The sequence below is a fragment of the Mus musculus genome, chromosome 17 (assembly GCF_000001635.26).
Source record: "Mus musculus strain C57BL/6J chromosome 17, GRCm38.p6 C57BL/6J".
In the NCBI taxonomy this organism is placed as follows: Eukaryota; Metazoa; Chordata; class Mammalia; order Rodentia; family Muridae; genus Mus; species Mus musculus.
The window spans coordinates 90633709-90661243 of record NC_000083.6 but is presented as its reverse complement, the minus strand read 5'-3'; the positions used below and the strand labels follow the sequence as shown (position 1 = coordinate 90661243).

General features: G+C 35.9%; 1 protein-coding gene across 37 annotated transcripts in view; it reads left to right on the top strand.

Annotated features, from left to right (window-relative positions):
• The window catches only part of Nrxn1 (neurexin I), a 1059516-nt gene that overhangs the window by 431916 nt on the left and 600065 nt on the right, over positions 1–27535 (top strand). For all 37 annotated transcript variants that reach the window (NM_177284.2, NM_020252.3, NM_001346957.1 and 34 more), the window contains one exon: positions 17815–18253. In NM_177284.2, coding sequence (NP_796258.2) covers positions 17815–18253 — 439 coding nt within the window. The remainder of the gene's footprint in view (positions 1–17814; positions 18254–27535) is intronic.

The window sequence follows — 27535 nt, the reverse complement described above, 5'->3', positions numbered from 1 at the left end:
CAGCTGAAGCTGCCAGAAAAGAGGCTCAGTTAAGGGAACAGGATCTATAGGTAGGCAACAGAGTCGAAGAAAGCCCTGGTGCAGTTGTTGGGGATTCTGCATGAAGACCTAGCTGCACACCTGCTACATATGTACGGGGGGGGGGGTGTCGGTCCTACCCATGAGTGCTCTTTGGTTGGTGGTTCAATCTCTGGGTGCCCTCAAGGGTCCAGGCTATAAACTTAGAAGGTCTTCTTGTGGAGTCCCTTTCCCCTCTGTTTCCCTCAATCCTTCCCCTAACTGTTTCTCAACACTCCTGAGCCTTATCTAATATTTGGCTGTGGGACACTGCATCTCTTTCAGTCAGTTGCTGGATGGAGCCTCTGAGAGGACAGTTATGCTAGACTTTTTATATTGTGATATGAGTCCATTCAATAACATAATTCTTAAGCCATCAGATTTACAGTGGCATCTCCTGCCATCAAATCCTGATGACACTGACTCTTTCCTTGAAGATCCAGTGCCCTGAATATGATCTTTCTTTCTTACTAGTCCTTTTATACTCTATTTGGCTAAGTCAGTGAACCTTTTGTGAAAGGCACTGTAATGATGAATGGTATCTTCCTTCCTGAAGAAATGTTGAAAAGGTTTTTTTGGGGGGGTTGTTAATGTTCAACCTAATGAAAATCTGTCTTTGATGTGTGTTTCTAAATTGTGGTACAAGTGAAAATGCACTTATAATTTCAAAGAATGGAAGTGAGCTTCATTATTACTGCCTTCATTATTCTTTGTAGTTTGTGTTTATTCCCCACAATGGTGAGATATTGATAAGTCCAATCAGGTGCAGATCTTGTACATGAAGGCCTAGCTGCTTAAGAGTTTAAGAGTGTGTCAGCCATGTCATGTTCATAAGACAGCATTCCACAGCACATTCCCCTCCTCTGCTCCTTCCACCATTTCCAGACCTCCTCTATCTTTCCTGAGTCTTGGAGAGAGTTAGCTCTATCCAGCTTTAATTTTCTACTGCCAGGGAGAAGCCACTTCATTTTTGTTTGCTTGTTGGGAATACAGAGCAAAGACAAGATAATCCTTAATTCTGAGCCTCTAAAATAGCCAAACCATCCCCATGAATATTACAAATGTTCAGTTTCTCTTAAGCTAATTTTAAATTTGCCATCAATAGAGACATTTTAGATGATACATTTTCTTTTGTTAAGATTAAATTTTTAATTTATATGAGTACACTATAACTGTCTTCAGCCACACACCAGAAGAGGGCATCAGATCCTATTATAGATGGTTGTCAGCCATGTGGTTGCTAGGAATGAACTCAGGACCTCTGGAAGAGCAGTCAGTGCTCTTAACCGCTAATCCATCTCTCCAGCCCCCTATGATACATTTTCTAGTCAAGTCCTTGTTCTGAAACTCATGCGCACACACATGTGCTAAACATTAGAGTCTCCTCATACTTTATCTACCATGTATCTGTCATTCTAATCAAATATTTGTTTCCCATTGCCTGCTTACTTAGGGATGGGGTCTCTTCAAAAGCAAAAGGACTGCACCTGCTTTATCATTACATTTGCTTACTTTGTCCTGCCTCTGACACAGAGGCAGGAGGTGGCATTTGTTCCTCACGGTATTTGACAATTCTCGATAGAGCATTATTTTAAATTTGCTCTTAAATATATTTTATAGTACCAAAGTCAATATTATTAAGACAAAGATAGAAATCATCACACTAAAGGCAGAAGTACCTATAAGAATATAAAATGCATATTTCTCTAAGCTTCTCTCAAGTGTCCTATAAGTTCTGTCTACTAAAAATATTAATAATCTTTAGGATAAAAAATTAACTTCTCTCCCCATAGACCTGTCAATGTGACAGTTTGTTAGGACTATTCATTCACTAGAAATGATTTGCCGTGATTTAATGTGATATAATGGAATGCTTTATTTTTATTAGCCATGTGACTTTGAAGAAATTAGTTAAATTTCCTTAGGTTTTAAACTATTTCTGAAAATGGCGATATAGAACTTTCACTGGTGAATGGTTATATTTAATTGGTAATGATGGCTAAAATGCTTGCCATTGCTAGAATAATCACCGGTGGATAATATTGTGATCAATTTGTAGATTAGTGAGATTCTTCATGAAAGGCATGACCTATACAAGTCTATACTAATGACCACACTAAGAAGTATGTTTGTTAAGCCAGAAAGAGTCAGATAAGATATGACAGATTCTTATTTTCCAAAATAAAACAGCCTCTTAGAGACCATGTACTGACAAGAGTCATGTTAGTATAGGTATAGTATACGTTATAGTTATATGTTAGTATAGGTATAGTATAGGTCTAGTATAGGTTAGTATAGTCATGTTAGTATAGGTTACACCTCATCCTAAGTACTGCATCCTGATGTTGACTCATGGTTTAGGCATCAGGAAATGGTTTGGATGGTGACTGTGGGCATCTACTCTTTAGAAGCTGAGACTCTAAGGTTGCATTAAAGCCTCAGACTTCGATATGGTTCACTTAGACCTCCAGGACTCTGTCTCCCAGAGGATCCACCTAGAGATCCCCCAGATAAATTTTGCAACCATCTAGAATCTAAGAGCTCCTTAGGAATAACCCTTCTGCAATTAACACCTTTAAACCTGCAACCATTTGATGGCACAGAATGAGCATTTCCTGAGTCTCTAGTCATTCTGGTTTGTTCTTATCCAGGATTGGCCAGAGTGGCAGCTCAGGGTGGAACGATTCCAGATTTCTACCTTATATCTTCTCCTTTTAAGTTCTTCCAAGTATCTGGCTGCTTCCCCTGCTAATGACATGGGCCTCTAGGAGTTGCCAAAGATGTTTGCTCCTCTGTAATGTGATGTGTGTTTAAGGCCTTCCCTACTTATATTGAAATTTTAACATACACTAATCCTGTTAAATGTTTACCTTTTTACAAAGATTGTGACTTTTACAAACAACATCAAAAAGATAATTTTCAATGCTTGGTCTTGTTGTGTACTCTAAAAATATCATCTCAGTCTCATAAGAGCATGATTATTTGTTTCTCTTGTGTGTTCATCCTGGAAGAAGGAAAGAAATATTATGCTAGATGAAAAATCCACTGAAAAAAATATGTCTTGAGACCATGAAGGGTGTGAGCTGTATTCTGTGAGCATAAGATTGGAGGAGCCACTTTTTTTTTTTTTTTTTTATTTCCACAGGATTCACCAAGCTCAGTTTAACCCTTCACATTCTTTGGATGCTGACAGATTATCCTTCTCTGTGTTGTCTTGTGACAGCATCCCCATTGCAACTTCATTGTATAGAGACAACCCAGCATCTCCTCTAGAGACATCTTCTTGTCATTTTAATTCTTTAAGACATAGCTTCTGAAAATCTACTGGCAAAATTCCTCTGAAAAAATTATCCCTGTCCTACCCCCAAATGTACACACTGGTTTGAGCTTTAAAACTAGACCTGGTTATCAAACTGTCTATGCCACATGGTTCCCAATTTTTTTCACAAAAATATTATAATTCATAACTGTCTAATCCAGAATTTCCAAGAAAAGATTTTTATCTAGGTAGCATACATTAGATCTTCAGGCACACAGCCCTCCTGGATCCAAGGTGGATCAGGCCACAGAGAATGCCTGTCTATGATCCCTAGCAGTCTTTGTTTAACTTGATTCAGGATACTCCGAATATTGTCAAGGGTTTCAGCTTGCAAGTTTGTCTTAAAATAAATATGCAGTAATAGTGTTATATAAGGAGAATAGGGCTACATGTTACAAATGCTTTGGTTGTTTTGCCCCAGTCTGGAGGATTCAGAACTATAGTCAAATAATTAAAATGTTTGGTGGAACATGTCAGTGCATTTGCAAAGCTCAGAGCTGCTTTCTGTAGCTTAACCATTGAGTGAAACAGAGAATGCTATAGCTAGCTAAGTGTGAGGACTCTTGCATAAGTCACCTAATAGATTTTAAACAACATTTTCCAATACATAATACAAAACAATATGCTAAAAATGGGAAGTGAAGACTGGTTTGTTAAATAGATCATATTTGTAAGACATTTTCCTAAATAACGTGATCATTCCCAGTTCACCTAATGTCATTAACATTATCAAGCTTGCTGTGAGTGATATGGAAACACCCTCCATTTTATATAGACTCAAACCCTTGGATATTTTGAGTTATCTGGATATTTTGACCTTGTGCTTTTGTCCTGAATATTCTGCTTTCAACTACATCCTACGTCTTTGCTTTTTCTGAAAAAATGTTTTCCCAAGAAGCAAAGTTGTTCTCACCTTTTAAGAGATTTATTTTCTTTTCAGTTCTGTGCTGGCATGAACATGAATGTTAGTGAGTATGTGTGTGTATCTTAGTGCAGGTTACTTCAGAGGCCAGAGGATGTCATTGGAACAGGAGTTATGGATGAATGTGAGCCATCCAACATGAATACTGGGAATGGAATTCAGGTCCTCTGGACAACCGTCTTAGTAACTGAGTCACCTACTTAGGTGCATTATCTCTTTCATGATACTAGTTAATTGCAGGTCCCCTAGATAAAAACTGTAAATATTCTATAGTAGATGTATTGGAAAATTTTTGTTGAGTTTCATGTTTTCAGCCTTTGTAAAGTAATTAGAAATATGTCTGTGAATTATTGTGACGTGGTAGCATCAAGAATTGAGAGGAGTGATTTCTTAGACAAGATCTCAAGGCTTTGCTTTGAGTCGTCTGTACTTTTGTTTATAATCCATCCTAATACTCTAGTTCAAACATAATTATAGTGCTATTTAGCACGAAGAACTAAAGGTTATATTTTGAATAATATTTCACACTGGCTGATTGTTGCCAAAAATTCTACCAATAAACTTACAAAAGTTATTCTACCAGCAGTGGACTAAAGGGCTGATTTTATTAGCCTCCCCAAGACTGGAAGCTGTTAACTTAATTGATTCCTTAAGAATTTGAAGGAAAATAAACTCTAATTGTTGAAATTTGCTTTTCACACTACCATTCAGCAGTTGGTGTGATTACTGTTTTGATTCAGTAGGAAAGTCAGTAGTAAGTCCCTAGATACAATCTCGCACACGCTCACCTCCTGGAGTTCTGACGAGTTCCTATGAAAGTTCATTTCACTGCCTATTCTTGGAGTCACTATTATGAAGAGTTAAGAATTGTGGGGTTGGGAGACTGAAGTCAGACTATGGATAGCTTACTTGATCTTTGAGGGACTTTGCTTCAATTATATGGTTTTAAAGTCTATATAACACTTCTAGAATTTAAATTTTCTTCTCCTATTCTTACTTTGTTAGGTCAATTTCCTCATCTATTAAATGAGGAACTTAGTTTTGTCACAGTGTCTGTGTAGTAAAGTTCCACAGACAGGCAATATAGACTTAAGACCATGATAAGCAGTTCAGTTGGAAAAAGGCTTCCATTGTAAGCACAAAGGTTTGAGTTTCATCCCAATATCATACTTAAAAAACTATTCTGACACAGAGACTCATGATTGTAATTCCAGATTTGGGAAAGACTTCGAGGCTCTCAGAATCAATTAGAACAGTCTATTTGATAAGTCCCGGGCCAGTAAGAGACTCTGCCTCAACAAAATTGATCAATAAAATATTGATAGCACATGTGGTATGTATGGTATCTGAGATTGACTTCTGTTCTCTCTATGAATGTTTATGTATGTGCACATATTTACATGTGCACCCAAACCACCAACATCATCACATACACAGATACACACATCAAACAAAACTGTGCTTTTCAGAGAGAGAAGTTTGTTATAGAGTCTCAGCAGGTTGCCATGCAGAATTAATAAATCCAAGTGCATGGAACCATGCCTGACTGAACACTGTTTGCCATAAATCATCCTTTCAATAAAGGTGATTTTCTTAATAACTATTATATCTTAAAAATGAACAGTGTATTGTGAGTTTAATGACATTTGCTAATGACACCATAAAACTTCAGTTACTGGCATTCGTTTTAACCACTATATCAGATTGGATTCTGAATCCTAGTTAAATAGGATATCATGGTTCTGTGCCATGACATTTCAAGCTAACAAAAACAGAAAGAATCAGTTATACTAAATCTGCTTTTATGTAGCCTTAGTATTTTGATAATCATAGAAAATTTCTTATTCAATTTTAAATATTGCATTAAATAGTATCTGGTTTGGTTTCTGAATTTTCAGGATGCTTGATAATTTTTTCCATGCAAGTACTTCACTCTTGACCCTTTTCAACCCTGTCCTGAATTTGGTTAGTCATCTACTACCTCTGTAATTTGTATAAAAAATTTAGTTTTACCAAATAAGACTTTTGAGAGATAGAGAAATTTATATAATAACTAAACAAGCCTAGAACACAAGGGAGGTTCATGATGCTTGGATATTTTGTTGTACTGACTCACACTAATATTATGTCAGGCAACACACCAGCTAAAGCATATATTTCACATTCCATTTTCACACTGTCTGTTTGATGTAATTGATGCAGTGAGGGGCAAAGCAAACATGGGTAGCCAACTCCAACAGATTGTCTGCTGACAATGTATTCAGCACAGAGCCAGCACAGATTGACGAGTGTAGAGTTGAAGAAAAGACAGGTCCACTTAGCCACCTGAGCAGTGACCAGGCTAGCCCTCAATATGCATTTCCAAACTGATAATCATAGCCCTGTTATTTCTGAATAAGTGTAGAAATTCAATGGTTCCAATAAGACAGGACTTCTGTGGACAGTCTGGCCACAGACTATCCAAGAAAACAGGAGCTGATAGTAAGCCAAGGTACATTTTGAGCTGGAGAAAGTTACAGTAGTCCTGGTGAGGAAATAGCCCTGAGAGAGAGGGAGGAGGGCTGGCTGAGGGCAACATATTGAAGGGAAGAACTATGGTAGTTGCTCTGGGACAAGAGAACCCCAAGGCTGCCTCCATGTAAAATGAACATAATTTCCATAGGAAGGAAGAGTAGGATGCTGTTATACTTTGAAAATCAATAATATTTTCTCAAGTATATCCTAATAATTGATTAAAATATTTAATTCCCTCCTAATTCTAGAGTATCACCAAATGAAACAATTATCTTCTAATGAACTTAAAATTTTTCAGAGCTCAGATAACATGTCACAGAGTATCCCTTTCCAGACATAAAGTAAGTGGACATTTGGTAACTACAGTTTATGGAAAATTACATGAGTATCTGGCCAAAGCCCTGGAGACAATTTAGTCATCTATATGTCCAGTCTAAGCTGCTCAGTAATGGCTCTGTATATGGTCATCTCATAATACCTAATGACTGCTCTTATTAAAATTGTAAAAATTATATCTTATAGTGACATATACACATGCCTCTAAAATAAAAAGACTCGGGGAGCTTCATGAGATACTGATTTTTTTTTTTTAATTTTCCTAAAACACACAGAAAACACCCAAGCATGAGGCTCCTATACCTGCTTCTCTCTCAAACTTATAGAGCCTTTCCTCCTTTGTCATTTGTGATCTATTATAAATATCTGAAATATCCATTCATTTAACACTGACACCGAACTCAGTGCTCCCTGAATTGTGCACACATTTAATGCTGGTAGTTTTTAGTTTAGTGAATTTTTCTTGGCAAAAGCTCTGCTCCTGCCTGGGAACTGATTGCACTTCCGCAGAGCCAATATGTTTCTCAGTTCTCCAATTTAAATGCTGCCAAGGATTTTCTAACATGTGCCATGAGAAATTCAACTGCACACAAAACCCCATTCATTAAATAAACAGTTAACTAAGCAACCTCTGGCAAAAGGCACACTCTATCTAACCTCAGAAGCACTGGGGACCTTCCAAAGGAAGTAATTAAAGATTGCTTTAAAGCAAAATGCCCTAGCACTTAGCAGTCATAAATGAAAAAGTTTCCAACGTGGGGTCTCTATCCTTTTTAGGGATTTGGAAATGAAAAAACAATTATATATATATTCTAGTTTTCAAGAAACCTGAAAGGGCCACATATTTCACTCTAGCATAGACTCAATACGACATGTATCTTTATCAGACTTAACCCTACCAACTAACTAAACAGAATTTAAGGGGCTGCCTAGTTTGGCTTTGAAATGCTTTGATAATTTTAAAATGATCAACCTAAATATCTCTAAACTTTTTTGCTCACCTGATAGAAACTTTCAAAATGCAACCTTCATAAAAAGCAAGGTAAAAAAAGTAATGAAGTTTGTTTCATATAAACATCCTCATCTGAACATGATTAATTACTTACAAGAGACATACTTTTTGTTCAGTAAAAGTAGTCACTTATTTATGTAAATACAGAGAATACTCTCTTAGACCATTAATATCTTAACACTTATGACATTGCATACTAATTATTTTTATTTTAACATTTATTCATGTGTGTAGGTGTTCTGCCTGCATGTATGTCTGTTCACCATGTATGTGCCTGATGAGGCCACAGGAGAACCTCTGTGTCTAGAATTACAGATGCTTATGAGATATCTTGTAGGTACTGATATTCAAAACTGCGTCCTTCAGAAGAGTAGCCAGTACTCCAATGCTCCCAAGAACTTCTGTTGTTCCAGGACTTTGGTCTTTTAGGACTAGAATGTTGACAATCATGACAACACTTTGCTTGGTGCCCAAGTCAAGCACTAGTTCTGCATATCTGTATATGCTTTTTTAACACTGCAAACCAAGACTTAAAATCCATCCTTGAGTAGGAAGAAAACTGCCTTGAAGGGAATCTAGTACTCACCTAAGGAGTGTAGTTCGTTAAGTAAAAAAAGACTGCATTCATACACACACACACACACACACACACACACACACACACACACACACACAAATGCCAAAAAAAGAAATGTACATCTTATATGTCACTTTATCAGGTGATATTAAATCATAGATTTATATAACCCCACCCCCACTAGGAGCAAGTCTTGTTTGCAATATATTTTCATCGCAGGTGCTACAAATGGCAGTGTTGGCTGCCTTAAATGTCAGCTTCTCTTGTATGAGTGCACAATACAGGCAGAATATTTGGAAAGGAATGTTTAGGCAGACAGTTTAGATAATCCATTAATCTAGATGACCAGATTCCATGTTTTCAGAAGGTTTAATAGAGTTTTCCATATTTTAGTCCTGATAAATATCATGCAAGAAAAGCCAGAGAGAACACCACATAGCATGGACACTCATAAATAAAAGGCTGTGCCAGGTCCTAAATGGCAACACTTAGGGTACATTTTGTTCACAACTTTCTGACTGTCAAATGAATTAGCTTTGTAGCCTAGGCAAACAACCTTGCCTCCTGCTGAGATACCATTCAAAGGAAATACGTACTTCACCCCACCTCTAAGCATCTCTGTTGCACTGGCACCAATTTCTGAGATTTTACTGATTAAAGCCCCTGAGGCCCCGTGTGACTGCTAGCAAAGAATGAACATGGTTATAACTGCATTTGCTGTTTGTCTGTGTTTCTTACTTGTTTCCTTCTATAGTTGTATATTTGGCCTACAACTCCTGAAATGTTTTTCCAGAATGAGATCAGATGTCCTAATATATTAAAATAAAAAAACACACTTTTTGTGAATTATAACGTTACTAATAAGTTTACTAGTATGAGTGTAATTCTAAGCAAGATATGATTTCCTTGTGTTATTCCGATATCCCTTTAAGGCCTGATGCAGTGTTCTAAGCCTCTAATACCAGTACTCAGGAAACAGATACAAGGAGATTTTGAGTTCTAGACCAACAGAGAGTATAAAGTAAGACTCTGTCTCAAATAAATAAATAAGTAAAAATCAGAAATTTCTTTAAGAGAAGGGAGAAATATTATAATTATATTATAATCTTAAAAAGAAAAGAGGCCCTTTAGATAAATTTTAATGTATAGTTTGCTGTATGTAGGTTGTAAAGATCAAAGATACTTGAATAGTTCTAAATGTTAATGTTGCAAATACCATTACAGACATTTACCTTGTCCACAGAGAAAACATAAACCTCTAATTGCTGTCAGTGATGTACACTGTACAACAGTTTATGTTATAAATGACTTACCAGATATAACAGAACATATTACAAATCTACAATACCTAAGTGACGTGGACCTGAGCCAAGAAGAAATGGCTCAATGAGACAAATAGAATGTTCAGTTATAGAATATTTGGTATGAAAATATCCTATGTGGTGATCCTTAAAATGAATGGCATAAAGAGATATTAAAAACTATGTAGGTTCTAGTAAGTAGCCATGAATAGGAGAAATCAATTTGGATTTTTCACCTTAAGCATAAATTATGTAACAGAAGTGTTTATGACAAATGACCAGGGTCTGGAGGCTCTATCGGGCTAGGTTTAGCCATCCTTTCTGATAAGATATTGTAAGAGACTGATGATGCTCAGTAAACAGGTAGAACACCACAGCTTCACCAAGGGTCCTAGAGATCTCCAAGCCAGTCTTCCAGGATTCGGACTTGAGCTTTTCTTGTTTAGGTGTGGGCTTGTTGATCACTTTATTAGCTCTGTGAGTGGACAGAAGTCTGCTTTCTGTCATTGCTTGAATTATCAATCTAGTTGTCAGGAGAGAATTACTTCTGCTCCGGGCTATAGCTTCAGCATCCTAGATAACAGCTCTTGTCTAAAAGAGCTAGAAGGTCTTGTGCCCAGTAACTATCTTTGGAGATTCTACTGTTCTTAGAACTCAGAATGACTGCTATTTAATACAGTGTGTTCTCTGTAGATTAAGCCCTGAAGAAAGATGAGGCAAGGTGGCTGTGAGTGATAATTATGCCCATGGGTAGAGGCAAACAGATGACCCAGCAAGGATGCCAAGGGAAGGCACAGATGCCCAGCTTCTTTTCCTGCCTTTGGTTACCTTGTAGGATAGATCAGGAGTCAGTTCTTTTCAGCAAAGCCAGCTTCTAAGTGCTTGTTTCAAAAAGTTCAAAACTATTTGAAATGAGGTTTTATGCACAAACGCATGCATACACTTACAACCAAGGAACATATTTTACATCAAAATATTATGCTTACCAAATATTCCTGGGAAGAAGTTTATAAGAGTAGGATGGCAAAATGAGGAAGATGCTGGGAAAATGGTACTTTATGTCAGAAGTGTGGTATTTCACAAGGAACACCCACTGTATCACGGCAGCAGGGAAAAGAAGGACTTTATAGTAAATAGTAATTTATTTCATAATCGATGTATATATGTGTACATACTGGATACATATATGACTAGTTAATATATAAACATGTATTTGTATTTATGGCCACTTCCTTGAAAAAAATGTAAAATTTTATAAAAGAAGAAATTTCTTTGAATTCATGGGGGTAAGAATGCTAAACTAATTTTTATTGGTTAATTTAGACATGACATTCATTCTTGCTCTTTTTCCCTCAAAGTAATTGTACTGGTTTCTGGGAAGATGACTTTCCTTACCAAGTTAATAATGATATGGTTATCTTTTCCTCATTGAGAGTGGCAGATTAATCATATGTTTGAATAATGTCACCAGGCATTTCCCCTTTGAGCAGCAGCTGCTGGTTTTGAGCAGAAACTTTAAACCCTAATTTATGGTGTGTTATTTCTGTAGATTAATGAGAGGTTAATGCTAAACATATTTTCACCTGCAACTTTTAAAGTAACAGTAAGCATTGTATTTTGTTGTTTCTAGGTAACTCTTTCAGTGTCTAACTAAATGGCATCACTTGTGAACTACTTTGCGGCTCCGCATCAAACGTGACATTACTTAAGTTTGAGACCAACTTTCTGAAATTCATGTCCTAAAGTCATTGTGAATTCAGTGCTGTGAGAATAAAACAGGTTTCATGGTTTATTAGTCCTGATTCTTCAGCTGCTCACCGAGGATAGCACTGAAGGCTGCAGTATAGGAAATTATTACCCTGGAGCAGGACAGTCTGATTTCCAAGTTGACTTTATCGGCTTGCATCTAGAGCTGCCCACATGGCTTTATTTATTGTATGTGGGAAGAGCAAAGCACTGATGGCTTTCATTTTTGTGAATAGGACACACTAGGTTGTCTAACTAAATCTGAGACAGAATGTTTCTTTACATTGCTTAAAGTACTGGTTTTTTTTTCCCATCCAGACTCTAAAGAAATTAGGGTATCAATTTAAATGTCATGAGCTCTTGTGGATAAATGTTATTATAGTCTGCTTTTATCTTTTCTAACCAGCTTTGTTATTTTTGTTTGGAAAAAGTGACATATTTAGCTAAAGATTTTGTCTGCAGTCTACCTCTCAATAGGATTAAATTTGTGGCAAAACCACCAAATCCTCCTCCAGGGAAAAAACCAATCAACCTCCCTTAAAAAAAAGCTCTGCCATCTGTGAAATTCCCTGTGCTCGCCTCCATAATATTCAGGTGTCTTGGTGTAGAGTGGCTTTATTAGCATCCTATTGGGTTACTTTGTGTGGGAGCTACGTACATCTGCCTTTTCTTTCTCAATGCTATTTGTTCCTTAGTCACCATCACAGCACACAACTGCATGAGTGGTACAGCCATAGGTGGTACAGTTTACTAGTGACAAAGTCTGTGTCTCACAGTTCCATTAGTCCCGGCCTTTTAATGTCAATGAAATGTTCTTTTACCACTTTAAAGAAATGAAATTCAGAATAAATGATGTTTGGTAGAAGAAATCAAGACAACAATGGATAACAATGTCCATGACACCTAAAGAAAAGTGTCCCTAGTGATCTTTGTTTATTTATCCATCTCCGTATGTGGTCAGAACATAGAAAACGTGTTAAAATTCCTCCTTTTGTTCTCCCTTTCTTTTGTTTTTGTTATTAGACACAATCTGCTGGCTTGAAATTTACTGTGTAGCCAAGGCTACACGGATTGGGATAATCTTCCTGCCTCTGCCTCCTGAGTGCTAGGATTGCAGGACCCATCATGCCTAACTTAATTTTCTACTCTCAGTCATAAGGGAAGCGAGTTATTCTTCTCCTCTCCTTTTATTTATTTATTCTTCTCTTTTAATTATAGTCTGTCTTGGTTTGGGTCGTGCAAACCTTAAAAATGCAAAACTCTACTTTGAGTTCAAGACCTTTGCTGAGTGTTTTAAAAAGGAAATTTTAGGTTTAAAATGATCAAATATCATGTATGTATATTTGTTTATATGCATAGCATTCATTGATCTATATTATATACTTACCATTTTTCCTCGGAGACAGGAACTCACTGTGTAAACCACTTTACCCTCAAACTCCTAGAGATCCAACTGGCTTTGCCTCCAAAGTGCTGGAATGAAAGCTATATACAAACATACCTGGCTACTAATCTATTTTTGAGAGATATATCACATACTATAATTTATATCACAACCAGTTATATCAACTTTGATACATTTAGTGTAAATTAATTTATAGTTAATACTATAGAAATTTTATATTTGAGTGTATTTTGCTTGTACAAACTCTTGATATATAATGAACAGGTATTTAAAACAAACTATAAACTGCTCTTTCTTGGTCTTCCACTGGACTCGTTTTTATAAGAGAATTAATAAAATTGTATTTTCATAAACATTTTACTTTAGCATATTCCTAACAGTGCTTATATGAATGAATTAAACATATTATTATGACATTATTTAAGAATAATGTATTGGATATAAGCATATTGACACATTTTAATTTCCTTCTTGAGCTGTCCCTTTGACTACACCAACCAAGTACAACTTCTAGGTAGTTTGAAATGACTCTTTTATTCCTTGCTTGCAGATTACCTTTGGGTTGTGTTTCAGACATATGCCAAGAGGAGTCGTGGAGTGATCCTAGGTAGAAGGAAGTTAAAAGGAAACACCCTCATGTATAAACATTCTCAAGTATGGGAGGAAAATCCAGGATGGTTTAAAAAGAGCCTCTAGTGTCCCCTGGCCTGGCTCCATCCAGTGCAATGCCTAGACATCCGCATAGCTCCTCCTTTCAGAAAGTTTAGCCACCCTAAAGACTGTCAGAGTTTATCTTTGAAAAACATCATTAGTGCATGTTAATTAATCTAAAAACCTCATTGAAAACTCTTAACTGGAGCATATCCTTATTTTTAAAAGTACTCCTGTGAGTAGCAAATGTCTCCCCACTAATTTCACATACCTGACTTCCTCTGAAGAGCTGTATCTATCCGTTGCTTCTGTGGAGGCCTTTACCATAATGCTTGGTACCTCTGTGTACTTTAAGGTAGTCTGAACTTTCTCTTTCCTAATAGATTAGTGTTTGAATTTGTCTCAAAATAGGGAAGCACATAGCATCTCAATCCACGCCCGGACAGCACCAGGACAGACAAAACATGTGCTTTCATTTCTGGCTTAAATCACATACACTAAGAGGAGAACCATCCAGGAGTTCACATAGGGAATGCCTTCCTTTGGACATGTTCTTTTAGAAATTAGGAACATATGATACACAGAGACCACTAAGCAAAGATAATTGTATGGAAATTAAAATAAGGTTACATATATATATGCATATATATTCGGTATTATTATAATATTTTTCAGTATTATTATCAAGATAAGGTATTGATATTCAGTATTTTCTACCTTGAATGTAAGTCTACATTTAGAAATTGTTTTGTGTTCTTGCATATTAAGCATAGACATTTTTAAAGTCCTTAACATATAAAGGAAAAAGGAAAAATGTAATAATAATGCATAAAAATTATGTGGCAGTTTAAATACAAAACAAACAAAAATTAAAAGAAGAAAACAAGCAAAGTGCAAACTCTGAAAGCTATATCTTGTCTGTCTCTCTTTGGCACATAGGTGGTAGCTAATGGAGCAGGGAAATGAACTTCAACATTTTGAAATGATATAAAAATATATCAATATCCCTCCATGCTCTTAATTAGATTCTAAAATTAGATCTAAATTAATATTTACTAGTACTGCCAATGATTAGATTGAATATATTTATATATATCCAATTGAATATATACATATATTCAATTATATATATCCATATGTGTATGTATTGGTTCATATATATATATTCCTATATGTATGTATTGGTTCAAAAGTGGAACTATTCTTTTTAAATAAGACACAATTCCATGAGCAATCATAAAGTAACCTTATGATTAAGCCCCATATTCTTTTTTTAAAAAGCAAAAATAGCTCATGCATGAATTCTAAGAAGGCTTAGAACACTTAAAGCCACTTGTTAAAATAATTGAACCGGAGTTGGGTCATTATAAGAGTCAGTCTAATACTGGAAAATAGGGTAATTATGGAATGTAGGTCAGATAAAAGAAATGTGGTAACCTGAGAGTGAAAAATATATCCATTTCAGATTGCTTTTCTGTTTTCCATAGGAGCCTTTTAGGGAACACAAAATGGGGAGGAAAAATGAGCAATATGGGCCTGCTCAGAAGATAAATTTTCTTCTCTCTGTGTTTCACGTGGCATTATTCACTGTAGAAGTACTTCATGTCCTACAAAATGAATTTCAACATAAGCTTTTCCACTGTATAGGCCAACTTGTTATCAAACTGGATATCCACAAATGGTTAAACATTTCCCTAGAAAAATACATGTGTGGTACTTTGGTTTTGAGGTTGGTTCACAACCCCACATTTTTTATAGTCTATTTACATTCCTTAAAGTATAATTATAAAACGTTAATAAAGTCTATGACCTGAGAACTTGGTTTGACAAAGTGAAAAAAGAATTTGATTCAGCTCTTAGTAAACATGTAATGATTGCGTATGCTGGGCACTGAATTAGTATTATGCAAGACTGAGTAAGTATCCTACTTATACAAAGTTGTAGATCAATGTTGGAATTCATTTTGTCTCAGTGGGGGGTACTTTGTCTGGCTAACTCTGAGTAATATATCCAAGGGAAAAATTCCTATTTTTTCTCAGTATATTCCCAAATACCCTCACTGTTAAAATACACAAAACTATAAGATTGCAACTAAAATCATTGCTAACAGTCTCATTAATCTTACACCCTTCATCTCTCTCTATCCATGAGATAAGACAGCTATCCATAGACAAACTTCGTGTCATATATGGTGACTTCAATGAAAGCAGCTTGAGTTTACAGCTAACAAGTTGCATTGATGAATGGAGGCATCTGTGTCACGCAGATCAGAAAATGCTCAGTCCTAATGAATGCCCAAATTATCTCCAAATACTAACATAAAATAACCAAGGAATGATGAAAAATTAGCAGGCTGAGTAGCACAAAAGTCATGATGAGAGCTTTGAAAATCACCCATAAAGAAATTTTCTCTACTGCTAAAGATCTTCAAAGAAAGAAGACCCTAAATCAACTTTCCTGAGGCGTAATAGCACTTCCTCCTTTCAAGGCAGTATTCTTAAGAATTAGTATAATTCCTCTTTGTGATTGCTTTAATTCATTTTCTCTTTGTTTGTTGTCAGTAGATGCTTATTAAGCCATTGTACATATTTATTCAAAGAATAAAGGATATCTTGTGCTTTATAGTAATCTGTCCTGAAGATAAAAGAAAACTGAAGCCACAGGCTCCACATTGAAAAGATGTCACTTATTTATTTGATGAAAATCAAATATAAAAACCAATTATGGGCTTCATTTTCTATTTTTTTCTAACAGAAAACAATAGAAGTAATTTTTCAGATATGATAAAGAGATACTATTCTCATGTAGGCTGATATAATAGCTATTATCTAAGACTTATAATGCAGTTGACATTGCCTTGCCTTGATATAGATTTTTCTCTTACACATGCATTTTTTTTTAATTTAATCATTACAGTCATGCGGTGGTATGTTGCCTCTTTGAAGTGAGAAAAATGAAGTTTATGAAGATCATACTTTTTGTAACTCTCATATCTGAATTTGAACTCTAGAAGCTGATCCTGAACCTTAAACTCTTGAGCACTGACATGGACAGCTAGTCACTGGCTGGTCACATTAAGAAGCTCATTATCTATCCTGGGTCAATTGGCCATGCCTCTGAAATAAATACCTACTGTGTTGGTTTGGTTCATATTATTTGTGAATAAATAAATTTAGAACTTGGCAATATTTTTGTCTGTGAAATTTTCAGCCCCATAGATGGATTTATACTCATCCTTATATAAATAATGAATTCACCCTTATGTTGGTGTAAGCTATATGTGCATAAATGTGATTACCCAGCATATGCATTTTGTAAAGAAATGATTCTTGCTTTTATATCAAAATACTTACGAGTTTTGCTAATTTAATGTAATAACAGATTCATGATATTAAGAGCCCGCCAAGTAGTTTTCCCTGTGTGTTATTTCATGTCCAAAAATCCCAATGACTACCCCCACGCAACAAGAACCACCTTTGTGCCTTTAGATGAAGAACCTGGGAAAACAAGAATACAGTACATTTACCTGATATTTGCAAACATTAAAAATAAAGTACCAGGACCTGAGATAGAAAGGACTCTGAAGACTGTTCCACATGTTCTAGTTCTATGTCTCCCAACAGTACTCAACTATTAGCACCGCCCGGTGCAAGACAGATTTTGTCATCTTAATTTTAGTGGCGACTGTGGTGAATTTCAGCACACCGACTTCTCATAATTATTTTGCAAGGTAAAGGTACATAATAGAAGTATCTGTATCAGTTTCTGGATTTACGTATCTTTACATTTGGGCTAAATAATCAAATGGTGTTTTATCAGTGAGTTGAGAGCTGAAATTTCTTTGAAAAAAAAAACAATAAAATCAATTAATATTTTATGGTTTTCATGGTTACTTCAAAATTCCATGAGCTGCAGACAAGCTATACATATTTAAGTATAAAGCCTATATTCTCACTGCTATTCTCTACCCACAGGTTGTATATAAAAATAATGATGTAAGGCTGGAATTATCGCGACTTGCCAAGCAAGGAGATCCTAAGATGAAGATTCACGGTGTGGTGGCTTTTAAGTGTGAAAATGTGGCAACCTTAGACCCAATAACTTTTGAGACCCCGGAATCTTTCATTTCTTTGCCTAAGTGGAATGCAAAGAAAACAGGCTCAATATCATTTGATTTCCGTACAACGGAGCCAAATGGCCTCATCCTGTTTAGCCATGGCAAGCCAAGACATCAGAAGGATGCCAAGCACCCACAGATGATTAAGGTTGACTTTTTTGCTATTGAGATGCTGGATGGCCACTTGTACCTCCTCTTAGACATGGGATCAGGTACTATAAAAATCAAAGCCCTGCAGAAGAAAGTCAATGATGGAGAATGGTATCACGTGGATTTCCAACGGGATGGACGGTCAGGTAATTTAACAATTTACTTCATTATTTGAATCTCCAAAATCCAAATGATCAAATGGCTTGTGCCTTAAGCAAATACTTCCTAGACATCAAGGCAAGTCCTACCAGATCTTGCAAGAAATTTTATCCTGAATTTGCAAATAATAGATTTTAAAGTTCTTATAGACTCAGCTGTTTTTATGTCATTGGACATTTGAAGGTATCTGAACATTTAATTACAAAATGTAAAAATAAATAAATAAAAAATATTGCACAAAAATGTATCAGGGTTGTGTGCAAAACACTTCAGTCTCTGTGGTGGGATTTTAAATCTACCTTTCAGCCAACTTTTCTTTGAGATGTTTGAAATTCCAACAGAGGGTGTTACCCCTAGGTCTCATTTTCTGCCTTTATTCCCTTAAGAGGGAAGTTTTCTCAAAAGACATAATATTTCCACTGCAGTTTAAAAGCTGCTTAACGAATTGGACTTTGTTTAGTATGAACTTCGAAGAAAGAAAGAAAGAAAAAAATCAACCAGAGAGGTACTTTTTTAATGTAATAAAATTAAGAGGTGGAAACTCAGAAAAGAGAGGAAGGACTGGTTTAATGGTTCCAAATATGTCAAAACTCAGAAGCCAGTGTTTTATCCCAACTTGTCTCAGAAAATTTATTTCTAACTTTGCTGTTTGGGAAAATTTTGCTCCTGAATGTCATTAACATAAAAAGGTTGGGGATCAGGTTCATCTCTATTTTTTCTGGTGTAAACTAAGAAATTTTTGTTGAATGGAATGCAGAAAGCAATACTAAACTCTCTGCCCTGGCTCAGACTTTCTGGAAGATATAGTATCTAATTTATCCTTAGGAACCTTCAAATAAAGAATTAAAGTGGACGTGGGAATATGGCATGATCTAGTGTTTTAAATATTCTGTTGGAGATGGTATCAGGACTGTGCATATACCTAGGATACAATTTTAAAATAAGTCCCATAATTCTTATGACAGAGGATGTCTAATGTCATGTGGCTGATGTCTTTCTATCATCATAATCATCATTATTGTATGTTTATTATCTGCTTCATGTAAACCTTCACTAGAGAATACCAAAGACAGACACCATCGATTTTTACTCAGAAAGCTCAGTTTTGTACTGAGTGAATAAAACATTATTTTAAGTTTTATTTGCAAACCTGATGAGGAATTAAAGTATAAGATATTTCTTGGAATCCATTAGAAAAATGGACTTCCCTGTGCTTGTTGATATTTAATGGCAAATCACTTTTCTGTGATTAAAATATCAGATAAGAGAATTGGAACAAACACTGAGAAAAATAAGGCCAAGTTTTGCCCTTCAACAAGTTAAATAAGGTAGCTCACATTATGTGAGCCTCGCTCAGGGGAGCATAATGTCATTTTAATAGCTGCAGCTGTTAATATTTTATATATAGTATTTTAATTAAGTTCTATATTTGCACACTGAATTGATCTGGCATAGATCTGCCTTTTAAAATTTGAATGAATATTTTTGCAGTTTCCTTTTACCCAAACAATATTATGAATTTTGCTGTAGAGATGCAAGCATTTGTTGCTTAGTTCAAACCAAGAAACACAGAATCTTGGTTAAATTTACCCATTTTTATATCAATTATTTTCAAAGGTTCTATGAAAATTGTTTTCCATATCACAAAAAAAAGAGATAGTATGGCTATTTCAACAAGACAATTTGGGCTAGCTTCTGAAGTGACAAATGATTGAATTCCCTGGATAACCCCTAGATAAATTCCCAAAACCATTTAGAAGGCCAGAGTATTTTGGTTGTAGGGACTGGAGCCTCTGAGTCACTCTTTCAATCACTGCTTTCACTGACTTAGATACTAAATAATTAAAACAATCATAGCTATTTGATGTCAGTGTAACTACTGATTTTCTTAATCTGAAGTAAAATTAAAGTCATAATAATGAAGAAACATAACTGAAATTGGGATTTTCCAAAACAGTTTATAAAGGAAACTCATCTGAGATTAAGTCTATTTAAATTTTTTCATATCCACATTTCCTAATTTATTGTGCATACTAATTTTAATTTCTGTCTGTCTCTCTATCTGTCTATCTCTCTGTTTCTGTATCTCAGTCTGTCTCCTCACTACACACAGAATAAAACACAGAGTAGCATGTTGTCGATACAGTCCTAAGGAGATATCATTTTTTTTACATTTGAAGAGTAGTAGCAATTTTATTTGTGAATGAAACTTCTTTAAATTTATAATTTTATTTAATTGCTTTCTTGAGAGCCACTTATACAATAGAGAATAACAGGCACAGCCTTTTTATAAAGATAGTGAGGACTTCCAAACTCAGATATTTCAAATAATTCAAACAAAAAGGTCAGTCATCCTTAGATAGCTTTGCAGGCTTGTTACAGGAATAACCAGCTTTGAAAAGGACAGGATTCGAGTTCTGCTTGCTCACAAGATACCTATATTGCTAAGCAAACTTGTAAGTAAGAGAAAAATTAAACAAGTAGTTATGTTTCTAAACTAGTACTCCTCTCCTTGAGTACTGAGTACTGGGCCAGGCAGCTGTCAGTGACAAGGAAGATAACCACCAGTCTTCCTAGTTGTCCATCTTTGGGTCCTTTGTTCACTAAAAGGGGTATGTGAACCCTTAGCAGATGAAAAATACTGCCTTCATTTTTATACTTTTATGGAAGGTCATTATGGGTAGTGGGTTATGAACACAGCTATAAGATATGAGATAATATAATTTACTAAAAGTTATCACTATATAGGCAACAAGCTAGTAGGACATATACAGAAGGAACATTTACAGCTAGAAGATTAACTTACTCTCATGACCGAGTCAGAGAACTCAACAATGATTACTCAAGCAGAAACATCTAAGTATGGCAAACTCTGCTGATTAAGGGAAAACCTTCATTCTGAATTTTTACCAACCTATGAAGTACCTTCTATTCCAAATTTAGGGAAGAACCACAGACTTTAATTGTCCCATTTTTGTATAACTTGAACACAGCAGTTTCTATAGACAATGTAGCTTCCTTTTGTTGCCTATGGGGTTTAAAGTCACCAGCACAGGAGCTGAAGTAGTTGAGTTATCTGCAGTTGACTATATCTAATTCTGCAATTGGCTGACAAAAGATGAGTCATGAAAACTACAGGCACAATCTTGTGCCTCTAAGTGAACAATTTATGTCTTAGAAAAGCAGCTATCCTATGTGCATATCTTAGCTGCTAGGATAAAAGCCCATGACTGTTGAGTTAATAAGTATACTACAAAAGTTCATATCCTTGTCAACTTTGCAGGACATCATTTGAATACATCTTTCCCATCCCTCCGCCCTTTCTAAATTTCCCTGCTGTATCTCTGCTGGTACCAGCTGTGACAACAAACAGCTACCCAGGTGTTTAGCTGAAGTATAAACTGTCCTATAATAGGATAAGGTTAATAATTGTTTTCTTAGGGTAAGAATATTATTTAAATTTGGTTAAACTCTTTGGCTCAGTGAAGAATTCTCTCTCAAAAAATTTTATAGTGGATTGCCAGTCATTTTTTTTCCTTTCTTTGCAAACTATCATTACACATTGAAATAAAGAGGAAGCTCATTATTCTTGTCAAGTTCTGCTTGTGTACAGCAGGGCACAGCAGATGGTATCAGCGGTTATTCATGGGTAAGCCTACTTTTAACAGCTAAGAAACCATTGAGATTTGAATTGAAGTCATAGAGTTCTGGTTTAAGAACTAGAAATTATAGTGTGAAAGGCAGTCTCTCTCCAGAGCACATAATTAGGGGTTTGTAGTAATCACAGTTCAATGTGAACAGGGCTTGCTAGCTATCTATTACCAGCACTGATTTATGTGTATACCACCCATAAATTGCCACTCTTAGATAGTCCCACTTGAAGAGCCGTTAGACTGTTTAGGTCTTGAGGTGAACTTGCCCTCCAAATGTAAAGGTTTTCCCATTGTCTCTGCTTACTATCTTGTTGCATACATTGAGATAATTTTTAGTAAATCATATTAATGTCCTGTATCTGTAGTTATCTTTCTAAACCATCAGCAGGAAGACTAAAATATATTATCAGTAATTTACCAATTATTTTGTCAAATAGAATCAACTTGCCACTGAGTTTCTATATCAAATTTTATTAAATTTATTTTTTATATTTACTTACTACAGTAAGATTTGAAGATACAAATTATTTACAATTTTTCTTTATAGCAGTTTGTTTTAGAATTCTTTGATCATTGTAAATGTGTACCTATGTATATACTTGCCGTTGCACTATAAACAGAATATTCAGCCTAACTTGTTTAATTAGATTTTTATGAGGCCTATTTTATTTAAAAATGTCTGAGCGATCGTGTTTATTTTCTGGGAGGTATATGGCCTGCATTTGGAAAGGAGGCCTCACAGCACAGTTGCCTAGAACACCAGGCCCTCAGGGTTCATTTATATTCACATGACCAAACACATCAGCAAGCATCTGCAATAGCAGGCTGACTGCTGTTCTAAGCACTTAAGTGTGTCTTCTCACTGTGAAGATGGAGGATGCACATCTTAGTTGTGATGAAGATGTTATACCACCCTAGGCCACTATAAATAAACATTTCCTTACCTAATAAGCTTTCCTTATTTGGCTCACTGTAGGACACTGTTGGAATGGAATGAGTTGGTGAGGAGAGTATGTGACAACTCATTATTGACGTACAGTTAATGGCTTCACCATTTTTTGGGTTTTTTTGTGTGTTTGTTTGTTTTTTTACCATAGCATTAAGGCATATAATGAAACATGCTGTGTGTTATGAATATGCTAGTAAACAAATAAAAAGACATTCTTACCAACCTTTTTTCAACTATGGGTTAACATAAAATGAGCATGCCCAGTGTCAGAAAGCTGTCAGTAGCAGTCAAGTTAACATCACAGCCACTGAAATGTTACTTCATAGCCATTGTTCAGGTTTTTGGTCAACACCCACAGTGAGACCTACTGAGGTTTGCCATGAACAGTCTCTCTCCTAAGCTGAGAGCTGGCAGGGCTACTTGATTTGATTTTCAATAGTAATTTAAAACTGGTTCTATTAGCCAGTATCCCAACTGCCGTTTTCATCCACTCCATATGGGTGGGGTATCTTTTCTTACTCTCTGCAGTGTGAGGCATTAAGGCTTCCAAACTTTGTTCTGAAGTTTTTATATATATAACTGTCCTATTCCTTAGATTCCTGAACTCACAGGTAAATTTTCAAAAGGAAATATTAACATGGTATTTTTGTGTTTTCTAACATTTTTTTACATTTATTTAACTAAGTACTATATGTGACATTAAAAAAAAAAGGTACAGAAAAATCATAGCCATACAACTGGTCTCATCAGCCTTGATCCCCCAGCCCGCACACACTGTAATATTTTAGTGTTTTTTTCACATATTTCTTATAGTTTTAGGAGAGCTGTGCATTTGGTGTCTCACATCCTACTGTATTTATTATTAATGTATTCTTCGGCTTGTCTGATTTTATTGTACACTTTCACTGAGTTTGAGATTTACTAGAGTCAAAATTTAGCAAATTTATAAGTTTCGGGAATCCGCCTCTTTTGTGTGCTGAATTACAGAAAGATAGGATTGACATTTAACTCAGCTTGTGAGATTCAGTCATTCCACGAATTACTCAAGGTGGACTTTTAGTGGTGATCCTGTCCACCCGCTGAATTTGCATAAAAGCTGCAGAGAGGCCCATGAATCAAACTGTTTGGCTAAATTGCCGTCTGAAGAGCTGGGCATTGGATATTAGTTTCCCCAGACAAAAGCATTTTCTATCACACTTTGTTATTTACTAAACCTTCATTCTAGCAATTTACACATTCATAGTAATTTAAAACTTGAGACCACATTAGATTATTTAAAATCTCATCTTCCAACCTTTTTTCTATTCACTATAAAAGCTAATTATGGAACTATAATAGCCAAGAAAAAATGTAAATGGGATAAAAAGCCAGTAGAAAATTATGAACACCATAAGAAATAACAAAGTTGATTTCAACTTTTATAACAAAGAGATGCTTTCTGCAGATTTTTCATTTATGCATAAGATCCATGAAAATTGAATTTTCCCTTAAGCTTTGGAATATTCTTATACAATTACCTTATTTACTAGATGATTTTTAGTCTCCTTCTCTATGCTGTTAAAACATGTAGTTTAAAAGCTAATGTTATGAATGCAGTTTGCACATTAAAATCACATAATACACATGTGTCTTAGTATTGTGCTGCAGTTATATTCCTTTAGAAGCCAAGTGCTTTGGATTCTTATGTACTGTATAATGAAGCAGTTCTTGAAATATATTCTTATACATGGATACCTTCCACAAATTTTAATTACTGAAATATGATAGTATTTCTCTTCTGTAAAGTATTAATTTGATGTACTAGAAACTTGAAGTGCAGTTACTACAAGGGGTATTATGGAATGCATACCACGCCAGAACTGTTATATTTAAATTTTACTAACCTCATATGTACCTGCTTAAATGGTTTGAACTAATTCAATTCTGTGATAACTCTGCTGCTTAACTAAATATATCTCTTGAGTAATATTTATAGTAAAGTCATTAAATAACTTTAAAAATGAAATCACATATATGTCTAGTCAGGGATTATCACACATGTGTAAGTTGAAAGGCAAACATCTATTTGAGCTTTGCCACAACAATGGGATGTCTTTTTAATTTACAGTTTTTGAATTTTCAAAAATATTCAAAATATAAAAATCATTTTTTTCAACATCTATGCTTTCTCCTTACCATATATTCAGAGATACTTCTAAGATATAAGGCCATATAGGTTGACCATGCATAGAAAAGACTTATTTTATTTTGGTCATACTTCCTTTAGAAAGAATATTCAATGAATATCTAGTATACGTATTTGTATGTCATCTATTTTTAGCTTTGAGTCTCATCAAATCAACTTTCTAAGTCTTTTGGATTACGTTTGAATAGAGATAGAATTGGTTCCCTTTAACTTTTCGTCTGATATTTTATTGGTAATTCCCCAGGAACACAAAAATTAACATTCAAAGGAAAATAGGGAATGTGAAGATTCATAATTGATGAGCATCTGACCTTTAGTGTTTTCTGAGCTGTTTCCATCTTTTAAGCTCCAAAACATATTTGATCAACCAGAATTTGTTTTAACAAATGAATAGAACACAGAAAACACCAGAGTACCTAGAAGAAATAAAATTCAATATTGTGGGTTATTTTTTTCAATGTGTGTGTGTGTGTGTGTGTGTGTGTGTGTGAGAGAGAGAGAGAGAGAGAGAGAGAGAGAGAGAGAGAGAGGCAGAGACAGAGACAGACATAGAGACAAAGAGAGAGAGACAGAGACAGAGAGAGAGCACATGTGTGTGCTCGTATGAATATACTCAGGCACATATGCACCCACTGATATACATGAAAACTATGATATAACTATGATTACGATCAGCAAAAATTTACTTTATGGAGATGGGGGCTTGAGGCCCACACTTTGTGGAGGAGCTGTTGATGGCTATGGAAGGAGAAAGAGTGGAGTGTGGTCACTGGTAGGTTGGTTACCATGTCCCTGTGGGTGTCCATACACCTGCGTATATAAGGGCAACATTTACTGAACTCTGGGAATTATACGTGTAGAATAAAATGGGAACAACAGAGACCAACTGGAGGCACTAGGGAAGTGGAGGTGGGGCTAGACATCATCAAAATGCATTGCATACATGTAAGATACTTATATTCAAATAAAATATAATTTAAAAAAAAACTGTTGTAGTATAAGGGTACTTATGAGAAGTTGTGTGGAGCATCTTACCTGGGATATGTCAATAGCCACCCACCAGAACATAACTGTATATAATATTTTGTTCAAAGCAGGCCCTTAAAACCCATAAAAGACAAGTTTCTTTAGTTTCTTCATTTTCACTGTTAAGTCGAACATCTGTGATTGTGTGAAATACTTAGCACAAGCTTTGTCTCTCAGAGTATAGACATGGGAGGCTGGGGTGGGGGAGCTGAGAACTTAAGAGAATTTGCTGTGCAAGCATGAAGAATGAGTCTTTGGCTTTTGTTTATTTTGTCTACTTTTTTCATTGATTGATTTCTTACTCACTTTACATCCTGACCACAGCCCACCCTCCCTAATACCTTCCAGTGCCACTCTCACAGATTTCTCTCTATTGCCCATTCCTCTTTCTTCAGAGAAATAGAAGCCTCCTCATTTACTACCCTACCCTAGGACATCAAGTCACAACAAAAGTAAATGCATCCTTTCCCACTGAAGCCCAACCAGGCAGTCTAGGTATTGGAAAGGGGTCCAGGCAACAGAGTTAGAGACAGCCACCACTTCAACTTTTTAGGGGACCCACATGAAGACCAAGTTACACATCTGGTACAAATTTGTAGGGGTTCTAGGCGTAGCCCCTGCAGGCTTTTTCGTTGGTGGTATAGTCTCTGTGTGCCCCGGTGGGCCCAGTTAGTTGACCCTCTAGTTCTTCTCATGGTGTACTTGAACCTTTGGTTCCCTCAATCCTATCCCCAATTCCTTAAGACTTCCTGAGCTTCAGCTGATGTTTTGCTTCATTTCAGGTCTCTGAGTCTGGCATCAGCTGCAGGATGAAGCCTCTCACTAGACAGTTATGTTTGGCCCTTATCTGCAAGTACAGCCGAGTATCGTTAATAATGTCAGAGATTAGCTCTCTCCCATGGGATGGGTATCATATTGGGCCAGTTATTACCCGGCTTTTCCCTCAATCACTGCTGCATCCTTGTCCCTTCATATCTTGTATGAAGGACACATTTTGAGCTGAAAGGTTTGTGGGTGGGTTGATGTCTTCCCTTCCACTGGAAGTCTTGCATGGCTACATAAAGTGGCCATTTCTGACTCACTACCCTCAGCTAGGGTCAACCCCATACACTCCCAGAGCTTCCCTCAGCCCAGGTCTCTAGCTATTCCCAGCAATGTCCCCTACCAATTTCCTTTCTCTCTCCCAGTCTATTCACTCACTCCTTCTCTCCCCATACTTTAGCCTACCCCAGTTCCACTTTTCACCCCCTCTCCCATCCAGTTCCCTCCCTCCATCTACCTCCAATGTCTACTTTATTTCCCCTTCTGAGTGAGATTCAAGCATCCTCCCTTGTGCCCTCCTTATTACTTAGTTTCCTTGGGTCTATTGATTGTAGCATGATTATCTTGCAGTGTATAACTAATGTCCACTTATAAGTGAGTACATTCTATGCTTGTGTTTCTGGGTCTGGGTTAC